Source organism: Durotheca rogersii, assembly GCF_024521655.1.
Source record: "Durotheca rogersii strain YMJ 92031201 chromosome Unknown GGS23scaffold_33, whole genome shotgun sequence".
NCBI lineage: Eukaryota > Fungi > Ascomycota > Sordariomycetes > Xylariales > Xylariaceae > Durotheca > Durotheca rogersii.
Window position 1 is genome coordinate 117,520 of NW_026251264.1, and position 25,455 is coordinate 142,974.

At 55.6% G+C, this 25,455-nt stretch overlaps 9 protein-coding genes across 9 annotated transcripts; 4 read left to right on the forward strand and 5 right to left on the reverse strand.

Annotated features, from left to right (window-relative positions):
- Positions 1–3,695: 3,695 nt before the first annotated feature.
- Positions 3,696–6,643, reverse strand: GGS23DRAFT_322509 (phospholipase D/nuclease). Its single transcript, XM_051512893.1, has 9 exons — positions 5,775–6,643; positions 5,550–5,705; positions 5,204–5,415; positions 5,103–5,140; positions 4,912–5,046; positions 4,695–4,849; positions 4,359–4,564; positions 4,148–4,221; positions 3,696–3,933 (listed from the first exon to the last, which is right to left on the reverse strand). Exons 1-9 carry the CDS (start codon positions 6,426–6,428, stop codon positions 3,800–3,802), a joined length of 1,764 nt encoding a protein of 587 aa, XP_051368043.1. The 5' UTR covers positions 6,429–6,643; the 3' UTR covers positions 3,696–3,799.
- Positions 6,644–7,533: 890 nt separating this feature from the next.
- On the reverse strand, positions 7,534–8,982 carry GGS23DRAFT_322507 (uncharacterized protein). The gene has a single exon (XM_051512892.1). It carries the CDS (start codon positions 8,888–8,890, stop codon positions 7,676–7,678), a length of 1,215 nt encoding a protein of 404 aa, XP_051368044.1. The 5' UTR covers positions 8,891–8,982; the 3' UTR covers positions 7,534–7,675.
- Positions 8,983–10,062: 1,080 nt separating this feature from the next.
- GGS23DRAFT_322617 (RING/U-box) lies at positions 10,063–11,255 on the forward strand. The gene is made up of 4 exons (XM_051512895.1): positions 10,063–10,072; positions 10,373–10,729; positions 10,789–10,938; positions 10,999–11,255. The coding sequence occupies exons 2-4, from the start codon at positions 10,607–10,609 to the stop codon at positions 11,095–11,097; spliced, it is 372 nt and encodes a 123-aa protein (XP_051368045.1). The 5' UTR covers positions 10,063–10,072; positions 10,373–10,606; the 3' UTR covers positions 11,098–11,255.
- Positions 11,221–12,038, reverse strand: GGS23DRAFT_322611 (SPC12-domain-containing protein). The gene is made up of 3 exons (XM_051512894.1): positions 11,835–12,038; positions 11,677–11,736; positions 11,221–11,595 (listed from the first exon to the last, which is right to left on the reverse strand). The coding sequence occupies exons 1-3, from the start codon at positions 11,883–11,885 to the stop codon at positions 11,383–11,385; spliced, it is 324 nt and encodes a 107-aa protein (XP_051368046.1). The 5' UTR covers positions 11,886–12,038; the 3' UTR covers positions 11,221–11,382.
- Positions 12,039–14,004: 1,966 nt separating this feature from the next.
- GGS23DRAFT_322807 (cora-like Mg2+ transporter) lies at positions 14,005–16,188 on the forward strand. The gene is made up of 2 exons (XM_051512897.1): positions 14,005–15,449; positions 15,511–16,188. The coding sequence occupies exons 1-2, from the start codon at positions 14,146–14,148 to the stop codon at positions 16,088–16,090; spliced, it is 1,884 nt and encodes a 627-aa protein (XP_051368047.1). The 5' UTR covers positions 14,005–14,145; the 3' UTR covers positions 16,091–16,188.
- Positions 16,189–16,767: 579 nt separating this feature from the next.
- GGS23DRAFT_616241 (uncharacterized protein) lies at positions 16,768–18,135 on the forward strand. The gene has a single exon (XM_051520777.1). It carries the CDS (start codon positions 16,939–16,941, stop codon positions 17,794–17,796), a length of 858 nt encoding a protein of 285 aa, XP_051368048.1. The 5' UTR covers positions 16,768–16,938; the 3' UTR covers positions 17,797–18,135.
- Positions 18,136–18,841: 706 nt separating this feature from the next.
- GGS23DRAFT_600468 (zinc finger protein) lies at positions 18,842–19,302 on the forward strand (the record flags this gene model as incomplete). The annotated part of the gene is made up of 2 exons (XM_051519070.1): positions 18,842–18,899; positions 18,983–19,302. The coding sequence occupies 2 exons, from the start codon at positions 18,842–18,844 to the stop codon at positions 19,300–19,302; spliced, it is 378 nt and encodes a 125-aa protein (XP_051368049.1).
- Positions 19,303–19,456: 154 nt separating this feature from the next.
- Positions 19,457–20,914, reverse strand: GGS23DRAFT_322732 (proteasome component pre6). The gene is made up of 5 exons (XM_051512896.1): positions 20,685–20,914; positions 20,594–20,600; positions 20,488–20,540; positions 20,042–20,429; positions 19,457–19,969 (listed from the first exon to the last, which is right to left on the reverse strand). Exons 1-5 carry the CDS (start codon positions 20,713–20,715, stop codon positions 19,639–19,641), a joined length of 810 nt encoding a protein of 269 aa, XP_051368050.1. The 5' UTR covers positions 20,716–20,914; the 3' UTR covers positions 19,457–19,638.
- A 1,497-nt stretch (positions 20,915–22,411) lies between these two features.
- On the reverse strand, positions 22,412–24,166 carry GGS23DRAFT_607564 (uncharacterized protein; the record flags this gene model as incomplete). Its single annotated transcript, XM_051520068.1, has 4 exons — positions 22,412–23,191; positions 23,244–23,387; positions 23,438–23,872; positions 24,035–24,166. 4 exons carry the CDS (start codon positions 24,164–24,166, stop codon positions 22,412–22,414), a joined length of 1,491 nt encoding a protein of 496 aa, XP_051368051.1.
- Between the last annotated feature and the right edge of the window lie 1,289 nt (positions 24,167–25,455).

Sequence of the window (25,455 nt, forward strand, 5' to 3'; positions counted from 1 at the left end):
CTGGATGTCCCGGTCCTGGCGAGTCGCCTCCGCCCCGAACGCCATGCCCATACCACGCCATACCCTACCACCGACGAAGATAGGTAGGAATATACACATTTTCGGTCCCCCGGAAATAGACATGGATTGCCTACATAGGAGGTCGGTGTATTTCCCTCTGTCTCGGTGAGAACATCTGAGTCTTCCCCCCCTCGGCCCCTCGCCCCCCGCCCCCCTCTCTCCCCCCCCCTCCTTCTTCCTCACAGCAGCTATGCTAGGGCCACGGGCCCATTAAATCAATGCGCAAGGAGGGACTCCCTCTCAACTATGGATACCTACCGGTCTTGCTAAACCACACCGGTCCAGCCTTGGTCGGTCGCGGGCCGAATAAGGCGCAAGGGCTATTACTGCGAAAACCTGGCGAGTCAAAACACCGCTGCATAAAGCTGTGGGCAAGTCTACGCCGCACCGCTGAGGAATGACACGGAGTGATGGTCATGTGCCTGGAGAACTGGTTGCAAACTGGGGTATCGAGGCGTCTAGAGGGCGTCGTGTCGCGCCGCGTCGCTAGTTGCCACGACAACCTCGAGTACGGCCACCACCTGCTTTAGTCAAACAACATCGAGAGGGCCAATCCTGACAGGCCAGAGCGACGTAAACGGGAAATGGGCCGGTTCCGGGTACCGCGTAATACCTGACGGCCTCCTCTCCCCCCTTTGCGATCCGCGCCAGTACGAAGAAAGCTCTGGATGCTGTGTGACGGAATAATGATAAGGTTTCTGGAGCGGCCTGCCCAGTGACGTACGAGCCTCGGGGCGCTGTTGACGGCCGCGTACTTGGAGCTTTCTTCATGCCAGCTGATAGATGCCAACACGGATGGACGCTCGGCCACGGATGATTCCTAGACTTAAAATGAGAAAGAGAGGTAATCGTGTACCCCAAAGTGACAAGCCGTTAGCTTCTTCGATTTCTGTTTCCTTCCCACCAGGATCTGCTGTCAACCCTTCAACCCATGTCATGTCTCGTCCCCAAAGGCCGTCGCCAATCTGGACCTTCGAAGTGAGTCGAATGCGGGATCTGTAAAGTTGGCCCGTATTAGTATTTAGGCGTTGCGTCCGACAAGGGTCACCCATATAAGCCCCTCTTACCTTCTTGCTCTCTATGGTAACCCGCTCGGTAGTGTAGCGTGTGGGGTGGTGCTCTCGAAAACTAGGGCAAGCCCCCTCTATTTCACACAAAGTCGAAGACCATTGCGGAGGGGAGCCTGGGGATGTGCATCGGGAATAGCCAGTACGAAACGGCTGGGTTGGCATAGGGCAGTGGGTAGGTATTTCTGACGCCGCGCGTGTGTATGTAACCGCAGCTCGAAGACTGCGACATAAATTTGGTAGGCCAAAGGTTGTCGCTACCTACCTATACACCCATCCGAAAGGGCTTACCTGCCTATATACCTACCTATCCGCAAGGTTAACTATATCGATGCGGGATAGGGCAAGACAGGCTGATGAATTGAGCGCGAATACAACGTCCCTTTAAGCTCGCCCTCGCGTGTGCGCGAGCGTATCAATACGTCTACGCGGAAATCCTGGAAACTCGGGGCTTGGTGCGAGTCTCGCACGTCTTGACAGAGTTACTCACCGTCATTACCCCTGCCGCCGCCGCCGGGCCCTAGATCAGAGACAACAATCTGGTTCCGGTAAACCTACCCCGAACCACGACTACTTATCGCCCCTAAGGTTGCATGACTGCCGCTAGCCGTCTAACTCCCGTTCAGCCTCATCCCCCATCGCCGCACCCCGACCCAAGGGGGCACGGCGGGTCCGGGCAGGTATAACAACTGGAGTAGCGCCGCTCATTGTGGATAACATTTAGAGTCTCTTTAGCCGTACGGGCCAGGACACCCTTCCGGCAGAGGCACAGGCGTTGTACGGCAGCAAAGAGCGAGTTCGGATGCTTGCTCATCTCGAGAAGCCTACAGCACGCCCAACGTAGAGAACGTAAAGTCCAAAAGACACGAAGTCAAAAGGAATCGACCCGCATTGAAATGTCTATGGATGTATGCTTCGGGTAGAAACGTTCCAGAAGGAGGACAGGCGAAGAGAGACGTGGGATGAAGGGCGAGGAACAACAAAGCCCATCCGACCGACTCGTCACCGAAAAAGTCATCCCATGGGCCTGCAAGCCTTCTAACAGGAATCTGTACGGAGTCATCTCACATACTTCCACGTCTTATGTACCTAGGTGTGGGCAATATATCTACATCTATATGCCTATACATATCTATAGCCCGTCCCTGACACAATGCGGCTCCTCGCCGGGGGGGCTGGAATACCGGCAGCGGTGCCGGGGACGTCTGCTGTCCCTAGGATTGGCTCGGAATTGCAACCGATAGACGGGACCCGCAGCCACGGAAATGAGTGTCGGAAATTTTTCCTAACGGTTATACCGGGTTATCGAAGGCAGAGTGCTACAGATGCGGCTGGCTACGTAGGCAATTGCGTCGCTCTCATTTGTCCAGACGCTCCTTAAACGCATCGCTCACCTGTCGCTTTGCCTTTGCTGTCATCAGGATGGACATGGTGGACAGAGTGGACACCGGTAAGTTTGTAGGGTTGGCAAGGGGAGCGCGCCCGACAGGTCGCACGCACACCAAAGCATAAATATATCGTCAGAAAACAAACTGGGAAGAAAAAAGAAGACGATAGACGGAAGAGAGAAACCGAGAGGGGCCTGGCCGGTGTGGAGATGAAGGACTCCGTACTCGGGGGTCCCCTGCTTCGCCACATCCCCTCTGCCCACGCTCCCAGAGTTGAATGACGTGTACGGGTGAGTCTATAAGGCAACCTGCCTGACTCCCGATAACGTACTCCTAAGCACGCGCCCACGACAGCCACGCACTCTTCTTCTCCCATCCCCCCATCCCCCCATCCCCTCTCCTTTTTCTCTGTCTCGTCGGGGGAGAAAGCCACCGGCCCCACAACTCGCCTTCGTTGCCACCGCGGCCTTGGCCACCCGGCTTAGCGTCGATACGATGCTAGCGTTCAACGCCGGCGCCAACGGCAGCGCCGGTACCGACACCAACGCCAACGCCAATGCCGACGCTAACAGATCCTCACTACCGCCACCGCTACCTTGTCCCCTTCCCCTCTCCCCAAACCTGCTCGCAGAAGATAACCACTTTTCTAAAATTATTTTTGACTTTCTAGACACCCTTTGTGCCTACTACTAGTCACCAACTGCCTGGGTACCTACTACTTAGTACTTCCTATGAATATGCGCCCACCAATAAGCGGCCTAGGTCGAAGTAGGCACAACCATGGCGACAGAGGGGGGGGGGGGGATGCCGAAATGCCGCAGGAAGTCCGGCGGGGAGGCAGTTCTTTTCTGCCTGCTTTACCCGGGCGCAGGAAGGGGAGCGCGTGTGGAGACACCGACGCGGGTATGCGCGCATGGGCCTAGAATGAGGGAGACGGGCAACAGACAACCTGAGAGAGAGAGAGAGAGAGAAGAGGAACGAAGAGGGAGCGAGAGACAATTGCATCGTCCTACGCCCAGGCTGTTGACACGTGGGAGGCAGAAAGTACCCTATCCACACAAGCCTCTGGTAGGTTAGGTACCTAAGCACCTCCCTACATTAGGTACTATACACCTATACACACCTACTACAGGTACCTAGGCTATGTACCTGTACACTACTCGTATCTACGCCTGCCTGCCCGCCCGCCCGCCTCCACACGGTGGACGGGCAGAATGTACCCGACGCTAGCCTCGCCCATGCTCGTGCCTAACGCGCCCGAGAGGACCCTGGCTAAACCCTCGCTCAGCTCTCGAGATACAGCCAGGGTCGCCTCGAGGCTGCGTACGCCTCCGCGGGCACCCCCATAGGCACGGGGACCACGCCTTCGAACGTAGCCGCCAGATCCTTCCCACTTGTGGTGGGCGCGCGAACGGGGACTACGGCCGTGGCGTCAGAGTCCCGCGGTTAGTCAGGGCCGCGCAAACCTTTTTCGTGGATCTTGCGGGACGAGAGAGAGAGGGGGGGGGGGCAAGGGGGAGTTCCGGGTCCGTAGTGAAATGTATGCTTTCGGAGGCGCTCTAAGACGCAGAGGGATCTGGAATGAGAGGGTATGGTGGTAGCAGGAGAGAAAAGAACAGATCGCGCGCTTACCGAGAACGCCGCACTCCCAGTTGCGGCATGTGAGCTTCGGGTTGCCGGTGCCCCTCTCCTTCGTCAGGCGGCCCCTAGACGGACATTCCACGTTAGCCAGGAGATCCTGTCCTTGTCTCTATTTCGGCAACTCCCCCCCATCTCGACCCGATATATGCCTCGAGGGAGAGAGAGGGTAGTTAGGTTTGGGGGGCGGGATGGACGTGCTCACCAGGCGCTCTCTGACAAGTTCGCGCTCCCGACGTACGCGTAGGCGCCCCCGGCCGACCTCTCTTCTCCCGATGATGACGAGGACGGAGAAGTGGTAGGGGAGGGGCGCACTAGCATGAGTTTATTGTGCATCAGGAGACCAGGCCGGGTGCTCTGACAGTCGCGGACCAGCGCCCGGGGAAATGTCGCCGCGTCCCACCATTTGGACTGGGTGCAGATCGTGCGGCCGCCCTAGAGAGAAAGCCGATCGCTTCTGGTTAGCCTCCCCTGTCTCATCCTTCTGCTCCCCTGGTGTCTCCGTGTATTGACAAAAGTAAACAGCTGCGCGCGCACTCACGTTCTCCCCTAGACGACTCCGCACCACGGTGTCCCGGGACGGGAAATAGATCCGGAATCTGCTTTCGAGGTCTGGCTCCCGCCCCGTCGGCTCCGGCGCCTTGCGCTTTGCGCCCTTCGAGGCCCTCATCCCGTACTCCTTGAGGCCATCATCGCCTGCGTTTGTTGATCAGCGGAGTGTGTGTGGACGAGAGGAGGGAGAAGAGAGTGGACCGCACCTTGAGCAGCAAAATAAATGGCCGTGAGGAATTCCCTGTTCAGTGAACCCAATGAGGAGGTTACGAAGTCGACCTCGATGTCCTTGTCGGTGTTGAGACCGAGCGACGCTACGGCTCGGCCTAGCCCGCAGTATCCTATAGAGTGTGCTTAGCGGGAGAAAATAGCTGGAATTATAGCATAGGAGGCTCACCCGTGCGCTGCCACTTGTCACCGACATGGGACGTTCCGCTGCGCGTGCGTTAGTGGGGATATCGGAAAACCATGTAGGTGATAATTTCGTCGCAGGCTTACATGGTGTGGATAAATCTATAGCGGTCCGTCTCCGAAAAGTCGTAGTTAGCGAGGCTGGCCACCAATTTCTCGTTCAAGCCTTGGGCGCGGAGGAAGTAGCAAAGCTCTTCGCCGAATTCATTGAGATTATTAATGGCACGCGATTCAGCATCTTCGATCCGGGGCAGGTCCACGAGGAAGACCATGTTCTCCAGGCTGCCCGTTTCTCCCCACTACGTTTACGGGTTAGCGGTCGAATCAGGCCCGCGGTTGCGCGAGACAGCGGAGCGGGAAGACTCGCAGGCTTCGCGCGCGTGGTACGGGAGAGTCGTGTGCGATGGTTAGGTGTCGCTTCGGGCAGACTTACATCGAAAGGAACTAGATTCCCGCTCGGCACGACTATCCGCAGATATCCGGGGTACTTCAGCAATTGCAGCTTCGAATGCATGTTTCCGGCTGGCATCATGGGTGGAAAACAGAACCTGATGCGGGAAGCGGGCACATTGGCCTTCATCTCCTCCTGCTGCACCTCGCACAATTTAGATTAGCTTGTCGAATACCCGAGGAACCGGTGGTTGATGCAAGCTCGTACCTGCGCCTCGCTGGAAGCGAAAGCGATGCAGACTATCCTAGTCTTGGTAATGTCGATCTTGGAGAGCATCCATTCCTCATCCCACTGGAACGAACTGAGGACAGCGAGCTCGAGCTCGTCCTTCTGCAGCACCTCCTCGATCTTGATATCGTCTTCGCGAGGAAATCCGGCCGCCCATGTCTTCTTCACCACGCCCTTCGGGAACGGGAGTCTGCGGGGGTTGCTCTCGGCCGTCGAGTCGATCCGAGCTTCGGTGTCGAGCTTAGGTCTCTGTCGGCGATCCTGGTCGCCCGCGTCGGATTCTGAGGCTTTCCGCTTTCGGAGTCTGGCCAATCGCTCCTCTTCCATTTTCTTCCTGTCAAGCCCCAAAGTCGCAAACGTGTTTACAGCCGTCGTTGACGTGCACTGCTGCATAGGCTTCGGCACATCCTTCGGCGTGGCGTCTCTCAACGACGGCCGAGTAGGCTGGCTAGAGGCCCCTCGTACAATCGGAGGATACTTGGGCCCTTTGTCTAAATCATCGTCGTCGTCGTCGTCAGAGCCGATTTCAATAGGCTTCTCGGACGAGTGGCCGCCAGACTCTTGCAATGACAGAGCTATGGCGTACCGTAGAGCGGCGTCCTCATCGCCATCGAATACATCGGACCCGTCCATGTGGGGATACAGTATGGTCGGAAGCCCTTAGAAAGGTATACGTGGTTTCGCAAGGAAATGTTGAGTCTCATTTCTGCTCTAGAAAGGTGAGGGGAGTTGCGGAAGTACGTGAGCTACGTGTAAAACGCGTATCGGAGAACACGATCCGTCCACGAGCTCACGTGAGTCCTAAGACTGGATCCCGGAGGATAGCCATGGCGGCGGTGACGTGATGGAAGTCGGCATTGCGGAATTAAGAATTTCCGTATTTGGTATTGAATAATTACACCTAGGTAGCCGAGATACAACGGGCACCGTTACCAAAGATTTCGGTCTATGGCTGCACCCCTCGTAGTATAAACACACCTCCCATGACACATAACCTCAACAATGCAGCCAGCACTGAGTGAACAGACTGTAATAGATCAGGCATCAACATTGCTCCTTGCGATATCGCCAAGTTCAAAGACAAAGGTTTGATGATATATGGAGACCCTGGAGGGTCCGGTATATTGGTAGTTGTGCCCAAGGCTCGAGGAAAGCTGTGAGACCTAGAGCTAACTATATCATCAAAAATTTTTTTTTTTTATGTTTTCGTCTTTTTTTGGGCGGGGGGTGAACTCGTCGTAGCGAACCCGAACGGGCGTGCTGACATTATCCTCTTTTCAAATCATGCTTGGACCCTCGAGCCATAATCTCGTTACTAGCACGAGGCAAGATCGTCCCAACTCCACCCAACACTTCGTTCATACCGGGGATTCCCCATATCGCCTTGAACACCATATCTGATCCCGCGCCGTCTAGAATCCGAATCCCTAGATCCGGTGCCAATTCCGGTGAGGCCCAGCGGCTCCGTAACACCAACCCGCGGATCGCCCCGTGATGAGACCAGATTGCTAGGAAGTAAAAGACTCAGATGCCAACCCCTGAACTGCCGCCCGACCCCCAACCGAACGAGATCCGGGCCCCGTATGCCATAATACATTGTCAAAAGAAATTAAGAGACAGGAATGCGATCCCTACGATATCTTCCCCGCAAATTGGGTAGATTTTCTGAAATGCATGATCATGAGTATTCATGACCGTCATCGCTCGACGGATTCCGCCGCCCTGGAAAGGGACGTCTTGAAAAGGGCGCCGAATATAGAAAGGAAATGTGACGAGTAGTCGCAGAGTCGAGGCCAACGAGAGGAATCTCGTCCTTCCCTGAACGCCCGCAACACCGCGCCGCGTCTTGAAACCGACAAAGGAAACGATATTTGAAGTGCTTAACTGAGTGTCAAGGATGGAGTTGAGACATCCATCTTCAGGATCCGACGGAGGCCATCCTCCATCATAAGCAATTGCTCCGACCGGTAAGAAGTTAGTTGCGCGTGCACCTCTGAGTTGGATGGCTGGCTACCCGGCGCATTGGCCGTCAGGACCGACGCCGGGAATACGCCGCGGGGGAGACGAGCCTGTGGGCTCTGATGCTGAGTGGCCTGCCGCTGGTGAGGTTTTGGGTGGGTGTGACGCTGAGGAGATGTTCGAGTCACAGGCTTTGATGGGGTAGATTCTGGTTCTAGCTGCTCCTCGTGGCTGAGCCGACCGGTAGTTAAATAACGTTTTAGAGCTTCCGAGGAGGGATCCGATCTTAAGACCGGAGGTGCGACGGGTGTGGTCTGCGTAGAATTCTGATTCGACCGAGCTGCTCGTAAGCGCTCTTGAAATGGAGTGGAGAAAGCGGGGCCAACTGGCCGACCCGGGTTGCCATCTAGCTCGTCAGGGGATATACCGAGGGCAGCCGGGCGTTTGGGATAGTTTGAACGTCGAGCCTGGTTCGTCGTCGTCGTCGTCGTCGTCTTCTTAGGAAACGTAGCGCACTCCTTGACTAGATCGCGGGGAGGCGATAGGGGGCTGAGATCTAGCCTATTGACTTGACCATAACTAGCCCTGCGTGTCCCGGCCTTCTCGGCTCGGTCGGCGCGGAAGAAGAACTCCAAGGGAGACTCGTCAGTTCTCGGGATGAACGGGGGACTGGAAGGGCCAGAATCTGTGGTAGCCGAGGAATATTCCTGCTCTGGGCTGGACGCGGTCTTCGCTCCAGAATCGGGATCGGACCTGGCGAGGAAGCTAGGGATCGGGAGCGCCGAGGGGGCAGGCGACGCGTGGAACGAGGAGCCGGCAAATATCGGGGCGGCGTCCGCCTTGGACGGCGGAGGTGGACTTTCTTGATCAGGCTTCTCCTGATCTGTCAGCGCAGACGCCGTCTTGGTACAAGGGTGGCCGCTGCTCCTCTGTCCTTTTTTCTGCGTCGAACAAGCGCGCGCCGACGGGGACGCGCCTTGACCCTTCTGCGGTGTGGTGGGGTGACTGGAGCGACCGTGTTTGTATCTAGGAACGTCATTCTCCGAAGCGTAGGCCTTCTGCTGGGGGACGCCGCGGTTCCGACCGCCTTGGCGACGGCCGCTCGGGGACTGTTTTAGCTGCGACGTCTGTTGCATGCTGGTGATGCATGAATCCTGCGGGAGGGAGGTAGATGGGCCGAAGGGAAGCTCTGAGGCTGTAGAGAAGGTTGGAGGATGATAGCGTCGATACGGGACGGGTACCCAGCGAGATCAAAGAGAGAAGTTGATACGGCGGCGTAATGCGGGGCGAGGACAACCGGGACGAGATGAAAGAGACGGGATCAGAAGGAGAGCGGAATGGCAATCGCTGTCTCCCTTGGCAGGGTTAATAAGCGGTAGCTGTCTCCGTGAAGGGTCGACGGTGAAGGAGGATAGAAGATGCTGGTTTGGAAGGGGGGAGATAAAAAATAAGATGGGTAGGTATTGAAGGATTCCGGTCGCTCGACATATTTGTTGATTGTTATGAGGAGAAATGGGCTGGAATTGAATGATCGAGGCAGTCGAGCGGAAAGCCGGGGTTGTTGTACAGGAAATGGCGGGCGCCACTTTTCAGCGCCTGGCAAATGACAAATGGGTCACTGTTGCTTTATTGGGTCTGGCGCAAAATGCGTGGCTGTGCGTGCGTACCTGATCGGGGCCCTGGTCGGGTACACACTACGTACATGGCCTCTCCACGCTCACCTGACGGTACCGCTACCCTCATAACGTTAGGTACCCAGGCATTTTCCCATCCAATTGGGGCCAACTTCGGGGCAGAGGCCATCTGACCAAAGTCGATGGAGTCGATGGGAGCCTCATTCCGATTCGAGCCGGAGCCCGTGGTCTACAAGTTGCTGGCCGATCGCGAAACGGCGGTAAAATGGTAGCACGGGGTGAGGTACTTGAGGATTGCCGTCCCTTGCTATCCTCTATCCTCCTCCCTTTGTCCCTCAATGCTTTCTCTCTCTCTCTCTCTCTCTCTCTCTCTCTCTCTCTCTCTCTCTCTCCCTCTCTCTCCACCCCGGCAAATGCATTTGTCGACATCCATTAGTTACGGCTACCTACCTGGGTAGGTACATATTTATGCCTTTGTCTATGTGTAGTCCCCCTAGAGAAAGGAGGGTTGGAGGGGGTGTTGAGGTTGAATTGATCACCTCTCTGACACCCACGTTGCACATATATTGGGTAGCGGGGTGGTAATATAAGGCACTAGTGCAGTTCCGCGTACAAAGGGACCTACCAATGTACGCAGGTAAGCTCAGGAGGTACCTGCCTAAAGTAGGACCCAACGTCCAGATGGTATGTACCTTGGCACCTGAGATGGGAATTCTTCGATTGTGTGATCAATACGCCTACGGGGGAGATCTACTGATCGGGTACCTGTGGCACAGTGTTTTTATCAACGAAAGCCAAGTCCTTCCGATGTATATACACAACCACAGCCAGTACTTTGCCAGACCCCGCATAGCAAAAAGGAATTATGTACGGCCAGAGGGGCAACTGCAAGTCCGCGTTGTTGTTCGAGCCGGCGTTTACCTTCCACACATGCTTCGTCCGACAGACAAAACAACCTTGGAGGCTACCTGCTAATAATCGGAGCCTGCAGCACCCGATAATCCTAGAACGACCCGTGGGAGCCTCTCCCCTTCACCGATGCTGCAACTCCCGTCTGCTCACCTCCGAGTGCCCGACCCTACCGCACATTAATCCCGACTGATCCGTCGCCTACCGTCGTCCCCCTCTAGTCGCCGACCAAAGCCAGCCACCGTAACGAGCTTGATTTGCATATCGAAGCCCTGCCCGCAGGTGCCGCTCCGAAGGAGATTCACCGACATGGCGGACGTCGATATGACAGACGCACCTAACGCGGCTGCCTCCGCTGTCGTCAAGAAAGAACGAAAGGGCGGCGAGGTCGATAGCAAGAATGATGGCAAGAAACGCTTCGAGGTCAAGAAGGTAGTGGAGGGCCCCCCCGTGAGCTCGTATGCTTACGCTGACCTTTGGTTGGGGTCTAGTGGAATGCCGTTGCCCTATGGGCGTGGGACATTGTCGTCGATAACTGCGCGATTTGCAGAAATCATATCATGGACCTCTGCATCGAGTGTCAAGCGAACCAGGCTTCTGCGGCTAGCGAGGAATGCACCGTGGCCTGGGGGATATGCAATGTGAGCCGGCGCCCTTACCGCGCTTCAGGTTCAGAGACATCCAAGCTGATTACCTCCCAGCATGCCTTCCATTTCCATTGCATCTCTAGATGGCTCAAGGCCCGACAAGTCTGTCCTCTAGACAACCGGGACTGGGAATTCCAGAAATATGGCCGTTAGAAGGGAAGGACGCGTACAACTGCCGCTCCGGGGGAGACGGACGGGAACTCTGGCGCATGCGTACCCGCGACCGTTAGTGGCTCGCCCGTACCGCTGCCTAGAGCTCACGGGAGCGGATCCTTATGTCACAGATGCCGAGCATGTTTATGGTAGCAGTGTAGAATCGAGTGTATTCTAGGGGTCGATGTATTTCATCTCTAGAGTTCGTCGCCGTCCCTTCACCCGGTACCGATAGCCACACATGCATCTCTAATCGCGCCAAGGCGAGAGCCTGAACAAGATTCTTTATTTTGCAAAAAGCTTCTCGTCGATCACTATGTTCTGTTGCACACTTGCAATCGCTGGCGCCCCCCCAACCGGAAGCCACTTGACGGGGTGTCTATTGAAGAAGGGCCATGGGGGAACGACCGAGATGAAGGCGAGCGCCGTGCCGCCGAGGCCGATCTTCAGCGCTAGAGCGATATCTTGGAGGAAGAAGCCGGTGAGGAAGGACACGCCCTATTTGACAGTAGCGCAGTTAGTAGGTATGACACGGTTGAGTGAGACCAAGGTGGGATGGTGAGAGTCAGACTGGCGTACCCCGACGACCACGAGAATGGCGGTAGCTAAGGCCTCGGCTAGCTTCTGTCCTTCGAAGTCCTAGAGATGAAATCCAGTCAACGGCTACGTCCAGCGGTTTGCGGAAAGGGTATACACGGCAGCGGCAGAGCGAGAGGGAGCGGGCACTCGTCACACACAATTTGACCCTCCACCAGATCCCTCACTTGGTCCAACAGTTGGTCCGCCATCTTCGACTGGCCGCTTGCTGTATGCTTCCCCTGGGCCCGGAAAATATGGATAGCTTGGGGCGAGGGTCGGTTGACGGCCGGTTGGCAGACGTCGATAGAGGGCCGGGGGTCAACTAGGGGAATGCAGATATATCGGAAGGTGTGTGGTCGTGGGCGGGTTGGTCACACACTTGAGGTGGCCCTCGAGTTTGGTAGTTCTGTCCTTTAGTGCACCTGGCCAGAAGTTACCTCCAATCGCGACGGTTCAGGGACGTGGTACCTTGAAGAAAATTGGTAGCCAATCAGGGCTAGGGACAGCGGAAGAAATCAAATCAACCTGGAGGTATGCAGTACCTCGCGAATGTACGTAATGTACCTAAGGTGCCCTTCCATGGGCGCTAAGAAGGCATGTATATGGGTACAAAGAAAATGGGTCGCACTACTGCGAGGTAGTACGTCACGCACCTAAAGCAATGCGGGTGCTTCTTACTTAGTCAGCCCTACTTGATCTGCTTACCGCATCGGGATAAGCACGTAGAATGACTCGTCGGACATAGCTCTGCAGGACCGAGGCATTCCAGGTCAGAATAGGATGCTCTCGTCCGTGTCGAGGGAGAGAGGGGGGAGAGATTTTGATATGTACATGCTACGAGATACAAGTACCTAGTCCCGACCTAGGGGTTGCGAGGGGGTGCTGGGTGGGAACCCCTAGATGAAATTCAAAAATGACAATACATTAAAAGTACTATGTAGCCCGAGGTACGAGTCGTACAACTGTGGGGTGAGTCTCAGCCTGTGGACAGGTGCAATGGGGGGAGATGGTGCCTCGTGTTTCCTCGGGGAGTGGTAAACGGCAATGTGGCAGGGCGCTGGCGGTAACGATTAGCCATGTGGAAGGCTAAACAGCCATGAAGAAAATGAAACCAACTGGGTTATGAGGTAGGCGTTCATCTACTTATCTACCCGCAAGTAATAAGGGTGTGCCAATAGACAGCGGTGCGAATGCTGCTGCTGGAACTGGCTGAGCGTCTAGCATCTGATAGTATCTTTTAAGCGGCTCTCTTAGGCGGCCTCTGGTATAATAGGTACCTAACAGGACACCTAGGCTTTCCCTTTGTAGGGAACGTTACAGTGAATACCACGCTACTGTATCCCCGTCTTTTTTTTTACCTTCCACAGGGAAATCGCCCCCTCGTGACTGGCTGCTGCTCCAATCGGCTCCTTGACGCCACTAACATCAAATGCAATCGAGCTAATGTTTTTTGTCTCTTTTTTTTTTCTCTCTAACTAATGAAAAAAGAAGGCCCGGTTAGACGCTCAAGAACGAGACCAAAAAACCCTCCCTCATCTTGACCTCTCCCCATCTTTACTATTCTTTCATCTCTACAAACCTTTTCTCCCTCTTCCTATACGCCCCAAGTCATAACCAACTCCCACTTGCTTCGTGGACTAAACATAAGACCTGGATTTCTAGGCACCCCAACCTATCGCGATTCCTGCGAGGCCTCCGACTCGGCTTTGGATCGACCCAGACTGTATCCTGTTCACTGAAGTTTGATCGCTCCATCCAGGCGTTGGCTGCCAATTGCTAACAACGACGACAACGATACTGTCCACCATCTCAATTCCCAGGGAGCTCGACCGCATACTGCCCCTATCGCCACGCTGACTCCCGCTACCGCTTTGACACGAATTGAGGAAACCTGCTTAGGCCGTTAAAAGCAAGCCGACGCGACACGGTTAATACCCCCTGGGAGAAAACGAGTTGCGCCATTTCTTCCAGCACGCTGAGCTCTCTCTTGCGGTATATACCGCCGTTATTCCGAAAACCACCAAATTGGCGGGCATCAACAGCAACCGGTTCTCCTTCTCCCGACCGCTTCTCGGCCCCTTCTGTTGGGTCTACAGCGGTGTCAACAAGAAGCCGCCATAACTTGATTGTTGGCCCTGCTGGTTCGCCAGAGAGAGCCTTCACGCACTCAACCGATTTTGCGCGCATCGATCTTCTTCTTTCGGACGTCAGCCGTTGTACTTGTCTCCAGCACTGGCCTGCGCCCCACGCAGAGAGGTCACTTTTGCAGTCGGCGTGCTGCCACGCCCACTGCAAATATCTGATGCCTGTAGACTGAGGACATCCCCCAGTATGTACGCCTTCCCATAGACAGCTTGCGGAAGGCTATCCTCGACCAGAGCATAGCACCCTTGGCAATCGACGCGTCAATCCGTAAAGAGCGATCCTCCGACCCGGGTTTTTAGATATACTTGAAAAATCCTAACCAAGATGTCTGACCATGAGGAAACCAGCTCGGGCCCAGGTTTCGATACGCCGGTGCCAGAGCTTGACGACCACCGTCACCAAGTTTCGTCTCCTCAGAGGGGTGATCATCCTCGCCGTGGTACCGCTGACACTCTGTATGGGTCCCGACAACACCTTCAGCCTGAGGTCCCCTATACGCCAGCCGATGTCAAAGTTCGAGATTTCGAGGAGGCAGTTCTTGATGATGAGGACGGCAACATTTCGCCAATGGCTACCCACAGCCGAAGGCCCACTTTCAACTCTACAAGTGAGCAGCAGCGTGCCGTATCCCCTCCTAACTCGGTGAAGGCCTTCGCAGAAGCTCGCCGCCGCGAGCGTGCTCTCTCGACCACGGACGCTCGCGCCCAGAGACAGGAGGAGGGCGATACACTCCGCCGCAGCGGTTCCCGGAGCAGTCGCCGGAGTCACGCGAGCCATCGCTCTGGCCATAGTAAGGCAGCCACATCCACAGCTGACGACGGAGCAAGCCTGGCTACGAACAAGACTGCGGAAGAAGACGTATGCTTCCCTATGCAGGACGAGCATAATAGGAATCAGCTGCACATCGACTTCGACTACCTTGAGAACTTCATCGCATCTGAGAATGCGGCACGAAAGGAGAGTGCTGCCGGACAGGGCGCGGTTCGAGTATTTCCCACCTTGAGGCCAGATACTGCCACTCAACCCGCACCAATGATTACCGTTGACGGTGACTTTCTCAACGCGCCCTCCACTGCTTCGGAGGCTGGCGACGAGAAGGCGGACGAGATGGCCCACGCAGTGCCCAAACCAGCCGAAAAAGAGCATTTCGACCCCAACCGCTTTAGCTTCTTTTCCTCGGCGTGGGAGTCCACCATCCATGCTGCCGAATTTGGGGATCTCGTCCTCCCCGGTGAGGATGTACGCGGTCTTTTCACGTTTCCTCGCGACGAGCCCGACGGGGTCTGGTGGTTGAACGTTCATTCGCCAACCGAGGAGGAAGTTCGCACTCTATGCAAGGCTTTCGGAGTGCATCCCTTGACGATCGAAGATATCACGACGCAAGAGGCCCGCGAGAAGATCGAAATCTTTCCCTCGTACTACTTCGCCTCCTTCCGGTCCTTCAGTGTGGTGCAGGATGACGACGGCCCCGACTACGAACCGTACAATATCTACGTTGTCGTATTCCGCGAGGGCACTCTCAGCTTTAGCTTCCAGCCGAATACCCACGCCTCCCAAGTTCGGAAGAGAATCTCTAGCCTGAAGGAGTACGTTTCCCTCAGCAGCGACTGGATCTGTTACGCGTTGATGTAAGTCCAAATCACCGCCCCCTCCCGACTATGGATGAATCCGTACTGACAGGGCCCTCAGCGATAACATCGTCGATTCATTCGCACCTGCTATCTACAGAATCGAGCTTCTCACTGAGCAGATCGAAGATTCGGTCTTTACCGCCCGGGCCGATGATATGAACCTATTCCTTCGCAAGATCGGCGGCGTCCGCAAGAACACGCTGGGGCTCATGCGTGTCCTCGGCGGCAAGGCTGATATCCTCAGGGGCTTCACCAAACGATGCAACGAAAACTATAAGGTCACCCCGCGGATGGATATAGGAATGTATCTCGGCGACATTCAAGATCACGTCGTGACCATGATGACCAACTTGACCCACTTTGAGAAGATCCTGTCTCGTGCCCACAGCAACTATCTGGCCCAGTTGACCATCGACAGCATATCCCAAGGAACCAAAACGAACGAGGGACTCAGCAAGATCACCTTCCTGGCTACAATCATTGTGCCTCTTAACGTGATCACCGGCCTATTTGGGATGAACGTCAAGGTGCCCTGGATGGATGTCGATAATCACAATGCCTTCTTCGGCATCTTGGCAGGCCTGGTATCTTTCTGTGCTATCTGCTTGTTTTTTGCAAGGCACAACCGCTTTATTTAGGTACTAGATCGGCTGATCCCTTGAGGTGAAAACAATAGAGGATAGACGCGAGGACGGCGGTGATACCCTCGAGATGATGATCTACGGAGTTTACGGCTTGGGGCGATTTTTCCCTTTCTTCCTAACGTCGGAATTATCCATGGCAGAACCTGGCTGTTGGTACACAACTCTCTACCATACCTATACCGACTCGGCCTATGATAGCACAACATAGCCATCACTAATGCTAAATATTTCGCAAAACCCACGATTGGCACTTTCGCTACCTGTTTGCGCGATTGTAGTATAGGCAATGGGAGTGCTGAGGCCACCACACTGACAACCCACATACCATACCCTCACGGACCGAAGAATTTGAGTGTCCTGCCCATTTTGTAATTTAGTAACATACACACGCATATACACATACACACAGGCCCCTACTTTACATAGCAGGAATTTATATATAACTTACAGCGGCCTCTGCGATACGTACCATCTTCACCGTTTAGGCTACGTACGGCTGTCGCCTCATATTCCACGACCATCGCAACGACTTCGCAATGCACTCACCGTTCATTGGCGACGTTGTCTAGCCCATCCTGACTTCGCTCCATCTCCAGTTCTGTCTGAATGGGATCTGGTCAAGCCCCCCCGCCCGTTTCCCCCCCAGCTGTGGTGCCAACACAGCGCATTCAAATCCGATCCCTAGCTCCACACCGGTCAACTCTAAAAAAGCCCAGACGTAGATCTTGTGAAAACATCCCGTCTCCGCGGAATAAGCTTCTTCTTACCGCCTTTTTATTTCCTTTCCCGTCTTCATTTCTTCCCACCCTAGGTAATTCCTCGATGCCTTCCCATCTTCGACGATGATGAACAACATGCCCACGTACCTACCGGCGCCGCCGACGCTGGAGGGGATAGAGAACCTCGAAGACTGGAAGTCGAGCGTGCTGGACCACCTGCGGCTGCACAAGCTGCAGCGGTTCGTGGAGGAGCACGTGCCGGTGCCGGCGAAGGGATCGTTCGAGCGGAGCGTGTTCGAGCACCAGCGGCTGCACGCGAAGATCCTGGTGACGCAGACGCTGGGGGCGGAGGTGAAGAAGGCGCTGCGGCGGGAGCACGGGTGGGATCAGGAGGCGGAGGAGGACCCGAAGGTGGTGTGGGACCTGGTGCTGGCGGCGGTGCCGCGGGTCGGGGACGAGGGGGTGGAGGCGCTGGCGCAGCGGCTGGGGCGGGCGGACGCGCGGCGGCACGCGAGCCTGGGCGAGTTCGCGGACGACTTCGTCGGCGCGCGGCGGCACCTCGCGCTGCTGGGCGTCGAGGTCGGCGACGGGCTGGCGAAGTGGCTGCTGCTGGCGGCGCTGCGGCCCTACGACGCGGCGTGGCACGCGGCGCTGCTGCGCGACCACCACCCGGACCGCGCGAGCTGGGCCGAGCTGGTGGCCGAGGTGGCGGCGCGCGCGCGGCGCGAGGCCGCGGCGGTGAAGCAGGCGCGCGCCGCGGCCGCCGTGGCCGCCAAGCTCGCGCGCCCACCGTCCGCCAAGCCCGACGACCCCCCGCCGACGGCGCCCTTCGACGACCCGACCGTGCTCGACTGCTCCGTCTGCGGCCACGAGCACGAGTCCACCTGGGCCTGGTGCAAGGGCTGCAAGAAGCACCACTCGCAGTATTGGAAGTGCGTCGGGCTCGACGCGGAGGACGAGGAGAGCGTGCTGGACCCGTGAGAGGGAAGGGGGTGGTGCATTACGCGATGGCGGCGCCCGTTTTGGTTGGACGGGGCCTGGCTCGGGGGTCGGATTGTCGTCTGCGGGGAAGCCCCGGTTGGTTACGAGTTGCTACGAAATTGTCGACGGGAGGGGGAGCCCTAGAAGCGAAAACGTGCAGTATAACCTGTGTGATGAGGAAGTGGACCTATGTGGGTGTTATGTCTGTCTATGCCGCCGAAGGGGCGTATAGAGAGTTGGGATATCTCTCTTTAGGTGTTTGTCTTTTTGTCCCCTTGTTGGCGGGTTAACCCAGTTCTTGTTGAGAGCTACATCATACGCTCCCCTCTCACCTATGGCCTGTCGGGGAGATTTCGTCTTATCCTTTGCTGCAAATTAACTTATTTTACTAGGTCGTCTTCCAAGGGTTTCGCTCGTCCGTTGGGACCTCTTGCTTGAAACGTTCAAGGAGGCAATCTGACAGTCGTTGAAGACTGAGTAGAAGATCAATCCCACGTTTGTTTTCACGCCTATTCTCGACACTACTGATGTTACCCACCATCCCCATCGTTGCTCCTCTCCCTGATCTAAATACAGGTAAATACGCAAGGCCGCCTTCTAACACGAAACCTGCATACTATGGAGTAGGCACTGCTATCGCTGTGCTACTTCAGGGGTAAAGGGGGCGAAGAGTCGAGATGAGATGGGTTGACAGGGGCTCAGCAAGGTTACAGGTGATTGGTTGGCGGCCCCCGCATTAGGTAATTCGCCAAGGCACGTACCTCCTGTATCTTCAGATCCATAAATTTCCAATCAACCAAAGTCGATTTCGCTAGAAGCATCTCCAGTTCAAGCACGGAACATTTTGGGACGCTCCCCTCAACACCGCCAGATTTCCTACAGTTGTTGTCACACGCCAGCGGAATACCAATATGTGGCAAGTACTCCGCTATCCCATTCTTGGGCGAGAGAGAGAGAGAGAGGAGGGCGACTGACCGTTTCTTCGAAGCAAGCATATCTTGAATGCCCAGGTAGCGATTCGCTCTCCGTGCTGTACGTCCCCAACATGATCCTCTACCACACGAATCTCCATGAGACATACACGTACGAAGTGGCCACCGACAGTCACCATCGTGGTCACCCTCGCAGCCAACTACCAAAGAGAAGAACCCACCAGCTAACCCTCTCCCCTTGTCGCTCTTCACAGGCCGCAAGTGGTTCGACTGCGCCGACTGCCACCGAGAGCAGGAGTCGCACGAGCTGCTGCAGACGCTCGAGATGACCTTCGCGTGCAAGAAGTGCCGCAAGTGCTTCCGCAAGGACGCGCAGGAGTTCGAGGAGGCCGACGAGTACTGCCCCCACTGTGACAACCACTTCGTCCTCGACGCCGTCGTCCCCAAGCCCGCCCTCGCCGTCGAGGGCGACGACGCCCGCGTCGACAGCCGCATGCTGCGTGACGAACGCGTCAAGAACCCCGAGGCCCGCCGCATCTTTGACATCCAACCCGACGCCGACAAGCTCGGCTAGGCTTCTACATACGCGCGAGACCGGATTGTAGGGGTAGGGCGATAGGCGGGGTGAGGAATGAGAGGAGGAGGCGGCGCAAGACGATTTACGGTTCTGCCGGCGACAATGAATTTCACATGATACCACGGCATTGGAGACACCGATGAAGCACTGATGGAGCACCGGAATGGATGACAATTCACGGGGGGGGGGAGCCGAGAGCTTTACATGCTTAGCGGGCAGGTAGTGTACATGTTACTCCCTAAGTACGACGATGCGACGACGTCGCTTATATGAATATCCCTTTTTCTAGCAGCCCATGAGATCGTCTCTCTTCTTTTCTTTCGCTCTGCGCCTTCATTCGTCGCTCCCGCCTTCCCGCTCTCTCGTCAGGATGGCGGCACTACCGGTTCCCGGCGTCCGGCCCGTCTTCTTCTTGGCGGCCTCTTCCTGCTTCTCCTGCTCGATGTTCTTCACGTAGCTCTCGATATCCTCGACAGGTAATGTCTCTATCAACTTGCCGGGAGCCATGACGGCGATCTCGATGTTCTTGGCGCCGGTCTGCACTACCTCTAGTAGTGACTTGATGGCAAGTCGGATGGTCGCCTCGCGGTCCATATCTTCCTTGTAGTTGCGTTCGAGGAACTCTCGGACCGTCTTGCTAGAACGGCCGATGGCGTTCGCTTTCCTGTACGACGAGATTAGCCCCGACTGTTGTGCCGTAGTCGTCAGATAAGAGGTGGTCCGGGCGGTATCATACCACGCAGAGTAGATGCCGCTCGGTTCGGTCTGGTAGAGCCTCGGGACTTTGCTGCCCTTATCGAAGCCAACGATCATAGTGCTGATGCCGAACGGGCGTACACCACCGCTCTGCGTGTACCGTTGCTGCACGCCCGCGACGTATTTCGTAATGTACTCGATCGATACGGGGTCCTCGACGGTCAGGCGGTGCGACTGTGCCTCGAGCCGCGCTTTGTCGACCAGGATTCGGGCGTCGGCGTTCAGGCCGGCGAAGGCGAGGCAGACGTGGGTGTCGAGCAGGCCGATCTTAGAGGGGGTGATGCGCGTATCCTGCAACTTCATTGCCGACCGCTTCTCGCAGCCGAGCACGACGATATCTGCGCCCTTCACCCCGACAGCGCATGTCCCTAGCACGGCATTAGCTCGCCTCAGTGACCGAGCATGCTAGATCCTTCACTCGTTTACCTCGCTTGACAGCTTCGCCGGCATACTCGACCTGGAAGACGTGTCCATCCGGACTATATGCTACGGGTCAGAGAATTGCATCGGGGCGCCGATGTCGAGTACAGACCTAAACACTACGAGCAGCCAAGGTTAGCAAGCAGGGTGGGCTGCCTTGTGAATCACCCCCACTGAGCGGGCAGAAATCGGGGAACACATACCGGAAAGGGCACGGTCGTATCCTGACGCCATATTTGAGTGATGTAGGAGAAAAAGGGCCGGTGAATGAGGATTGAGGATATGGCGTCTCGAGAGGAGTGTTGGGAGCCGAGGGAGAGCTCGGATGTTGGCAGAGGACTCTGTATGTAGGTATGTAAGGAGGGTTGATCATTGCAGGGCCTCAGCAAGGCTGCCAGAGTTACGAAGCTTCCCTCCGCAAGTAAAGTGATACTTACGTAAGTAAGTACATATGTACCTATCTTATACCAAAAGTGGACACCCGAAGCTCAAGCCGGGTTACATTAAAACGCTAAGTACCTAATCCCTGCAGCATTCCATAACCATATTTTCACCTTCGTTTCTGCATTTTCACCTTCGCTTCTACGTCCCATGGCCGTCATTGCTGCAGTTCTTCCTCTCAGTTGTCTTGGAATCAATCTCCCTGATCGCTCGGGCCTCGAGGAATCCTGATAACTTATCTCGTGCTTCGACAATGGCTATGAACATATTGTCTGCGAGCATGTATTGCACATCAATGCATTACCTAGTAGGTTCGAACGTCAACTCGCAGCCGGCGCCGTCGATGGAATAGATGCATATACAACAAGAGTGGCCGAATACCCTTTCCGGAGCCAGCGATCGACAACTAAAGAAGGGCTACATGCCCGCGAACCGAAAAGTATCGGACGACGTGAAGGGTGGGAGCCGGGAGTATTCTTCGGCGATGTGGGCTGCCGTCCAGCCCTCCTTCAGCGCCCGACTCTGGCCAGCGCCCCGCCCTTGATCGTGTTAAAACTACACAACCCCCGGGCCTTTAGCGCGTAGAAGGCCGCCACGGGCTACAGGGCTAGTAGAGTTCAAGGACCCTAGTGCAAAAGCAGTGCAGTGATCATGGGGTACCTCTGCCGAACCAACGGCAGAAAGCCCTTAGAGCGACCGGTAGGTAGGTCGAGGGCTGCCTCAAGTAAAAGGAGTCCGTGAGACGACTCACATCATGGAGTTCCCGGGCCTCTAGGGGCTCGGGCTCGAGAGTGTCTCTTCGTCGCGAAGTTCTTGTCAATATTGCTTAATTCTGAACGGGTCCCAGCAGGTCCATCTCAGCCGTAGCACGCCCAGGATATCCCCCTCACAAGAGTAAAATACGTTGGAGCGGAGTACCAGGCAGGGTTGGGCAACCCCGATACAGCAGCTTTACGTGAAGTCCAAGAGGAAAATTAAATACAACATTGTGGCAAACTGACCTGACTTGATTTTCTATAAACAGGAGCGCGATGGGACAGCATCTCGATTTCGATATGCCCTACACCAAAGGCGGGGAAGCCGAAGCTCAAGCCACATCAAAGCGTTCGGACACCGCCACATGCTATAGGTGCGTACCCTTACGTAAAATGCACATAACGAGGCCGGTACGTCCATCCAGTACTTCCATTCCGTACCTCCTCCAACGGAGGCATCCAACATCCATCCATCGAGTAACGGGCATCGAGAAGAATGACAACGATCACGGCTCTATTCCGCTTACAACGCCAAATACGGCATGGCTGTAGCTCTCTCTGGATTTGGAGCCTATATATGACCAAAGACATCATTATCTCAGACAGACATACGTACGTTTACCTAGGTATATATCATGACCGACCACCCTTCCACCCACTATCTCCAGGCCCCTTTCCCTCTTGTCGCCTGTGTATCATATGCCGCGATTGCGTTTTCGTCCATCCCATCCAGCCTACCCAAATTTCCGGATCTCTGTCCATTTTCTTTCCCGTAACCACAGATTCATCTTGTCTACCTTGGCTTCCAGTCTTCCCCTGAAGCCAGTACACCAGAGGTGCTCCATCTCACCACCACCAAACCGACGCATTCCGCTATAAAAGTTGCTCACGACCCAGAGCGGCGATGCCAATAGGTCCGGCTGTCCTGTGCTATTGAGGGCGTATTCCAGACTTCGACACACATTTCCGGCGAGGATCCCGATCTGGGCCGGTTGGTATCTCTGAAGGTCTATCCCTGGGGGGAGTTCAGGAGGCATACTAGGATCCACAGAGTTCTCACCACCAGACTCGAAGACAATCTGTAGCAGCGCATACACGCACTGGTGAAATCCGATAAGGACTGCCCAGTAGTACACATGTACTAGCGCCATCAAGGGCGACGGGAATTGATACGCATCGGCGAATGGTACATGCGTACCGCCGTTCATCGTCTCTGCCATCCAATAAGGTGGGACTCTGGACTCGTCAATCCGTTGATGCAACACACCGTACCAAATATCGAATTGTCGCTCGATGTTGACGCAGTTGTTCAGGAGCTCTTTCGCTTTCAAATAGCGAACAGGAGTGGGCTCTAGCAGCGGAATTCGGTCTGTTCGTGAGAATAGCGACGGCAACAGGACGACTATGTCGAGGAGATCATCGAGCGGCGTTCTAGGATGACGCTCCCACGGCACCACTGTCCATTCCGGCGAGCAGAGAAAACTAGGTTGGCGGTTAAGGAGGGCGGCCCAAATCTATCCCGAGAGTGAGCTACTACCGAACGGCGGGGCGAGAATATGCACTTACAGCGTTAGGTCGGTAGACCCGGGCGAAAAAGTGATGCTCTGGGAAAGATTGGTACGCGGTGGGACCTGATTCACGAATGCGGTCGGCCAGCGCGGCAGGGTCATTCCAAGACGCCTCGTTTCTATAAGCAGCCGAAGAATTTTGCTAGAACCCGTTCAGCAACTTAGACACCAGCGGCTCCATTATCGGCATACCTCGTATAGAAACAGACACGATCCTTCTTGACCGTCCCCGGCCGATTCCCTACCCCCTTTTGACGGTAGATGGACGAAGCAATGGGACTTCAAACTGAAGGGCTCCTGGCTGAAGGTTGGACATACATCGAGAGCGCGAAAACCGCCTAGCGATAGTGTCACTTCGTTATTCCCTCGAGATGCTCTATTTCTTGCTTGAACAACGGAACCAAGGTCCGTTTGGAGGGCAATAAATCTGACCCGGTAGGATCCAAGCTTCGACGACAGAGAGATGACATCGGCCCATGCCGGTTGTGGTGGTTGGATCGAGGCCAGCGCTAATTTCTCGGGTTGCCGGCTCTCCTTTTCCCTCGTCCTCTTGCCTCCTTGCTGGTTCCGTGGCGGGTGAGAGGAACACCTCCCCTTGTCATCCGGAGTGCCGACGATGAAGACGGTCTGGTTGGCATTCGCTCGTCAGTCCTTGTCCAACTTCGCAGTTTTAGGGAACTCGAAGCGTGGCATATCAGAGGTAGATAACCGGTTCTCGAGGTATGGCCTGGGAGTCAACTACTCCCTGAACCGATCTGGGACAGCAACGAAGGGCACTAAGCTACTAACCTCCCTTTCGTACCCGCCGCATTCTCGACCAAAATCTGTACACTTCTTACAGAGCGGTCTTGCGTTGTCGCATGCCACCCGCCTAGCTCGGCACGTATTGCACCCTTTGTATTTCCCAGGGACGCCGACCATCTTTAAAGGGGGAGAGCCTGCGAGACGAGTAAGTAGAGGGTACACCGCAAGCAAGGTTGAAATACACCCTGCGTACTTTATATTGGCTGGCTAGTTGGGTTATGGGAAGACAGATCCGTAAGATGCGGATGCTACTATCGGTCCGTGCAACACGTCTGGGAGGTCGTTGACTTATTGAAGGTAGGACTTGAGGCGGGCACGGCGGCATATAAACGATTCAGAGTTCTAGCCCCCGTCAGCCGAAAAGGACCCTGCAAGGATGGCGAAGCACGATTCGGGGTGAATAGCCGTGCGTTATCCTGCATACCACAGCTTCCTTCCAGCACCTTGAAATAGTCCAGAGATCTGAACACACGCAGGGGCAGATCACCGCCAATACGAAGCGACAGGTCTAGCAACGCTATGCAGTCTCTGATCTCGACCGATTATCCCAAGCCCTGATAGGCGCTGCTAAGATGTACTTTCTCGCTCCCGCAGCTCTCGCAACGGGCCTCAGAACCCGTGGGCATGACGAGTACACGCGACAAAATGAAACCGAATACAGCCAAGAAACCCGTCAGCGGGACAGTCCTATTCTGCGGAACATAATTCGTCCTCCTCGCCCAGTCTATCGTTCGTGTAACACAGAGGATGCTCTCAAGCAACCTGTCGCTTGCTGAGGGTGTTAAACATGCGATAGGCCGGGACTGGAGTCCACAGGGCCGCGCCCCGACACGGGGGTACAACTCCCTAAGGTATGCACATGTATACCAGCAGCTGTCCCTCGACGCCCCGTAGGGCTGTGTTGGCAGGGACAGCACCCCGAGGAAATGCTACACTTACGGAGATGCTCAGAATATGCATGTTGCAGACCCGAAGGAGAGGTACCCAAAGTCTTCCTGGAGTGGGTGTGGTGGGTGACAATCGTGAGGAGTGCAATACCGCGCGCCTCCTGAAGCTTGATTCGACAACGCAATATGAAGGCTCTAATTGCATGCCTTCGCATGTCCAAAATCCAATCCATCTGACACCGCTCGAGACCCATCCCTTCGAGGGAATACTACTGAGTGACAAGGATCGCCTCCAAACCAGCCGTCATCCCCACTACGCCACCACAAATCATCAACAATTAGCGAGGGCGCCGATACCACTTCCACCGTTCAGGCATAGACTCGGCTCCGTAGTAGTCGATTTTTAACGGGAATCCTGTTCTCTCAGTTTGACGGGCTTCCCCCCCACGAGATCTCTATCTTGTGGATCACTTATCACAAATACGCTTGACGCGCGGGCTTGACAACGCTGGTGTCTGC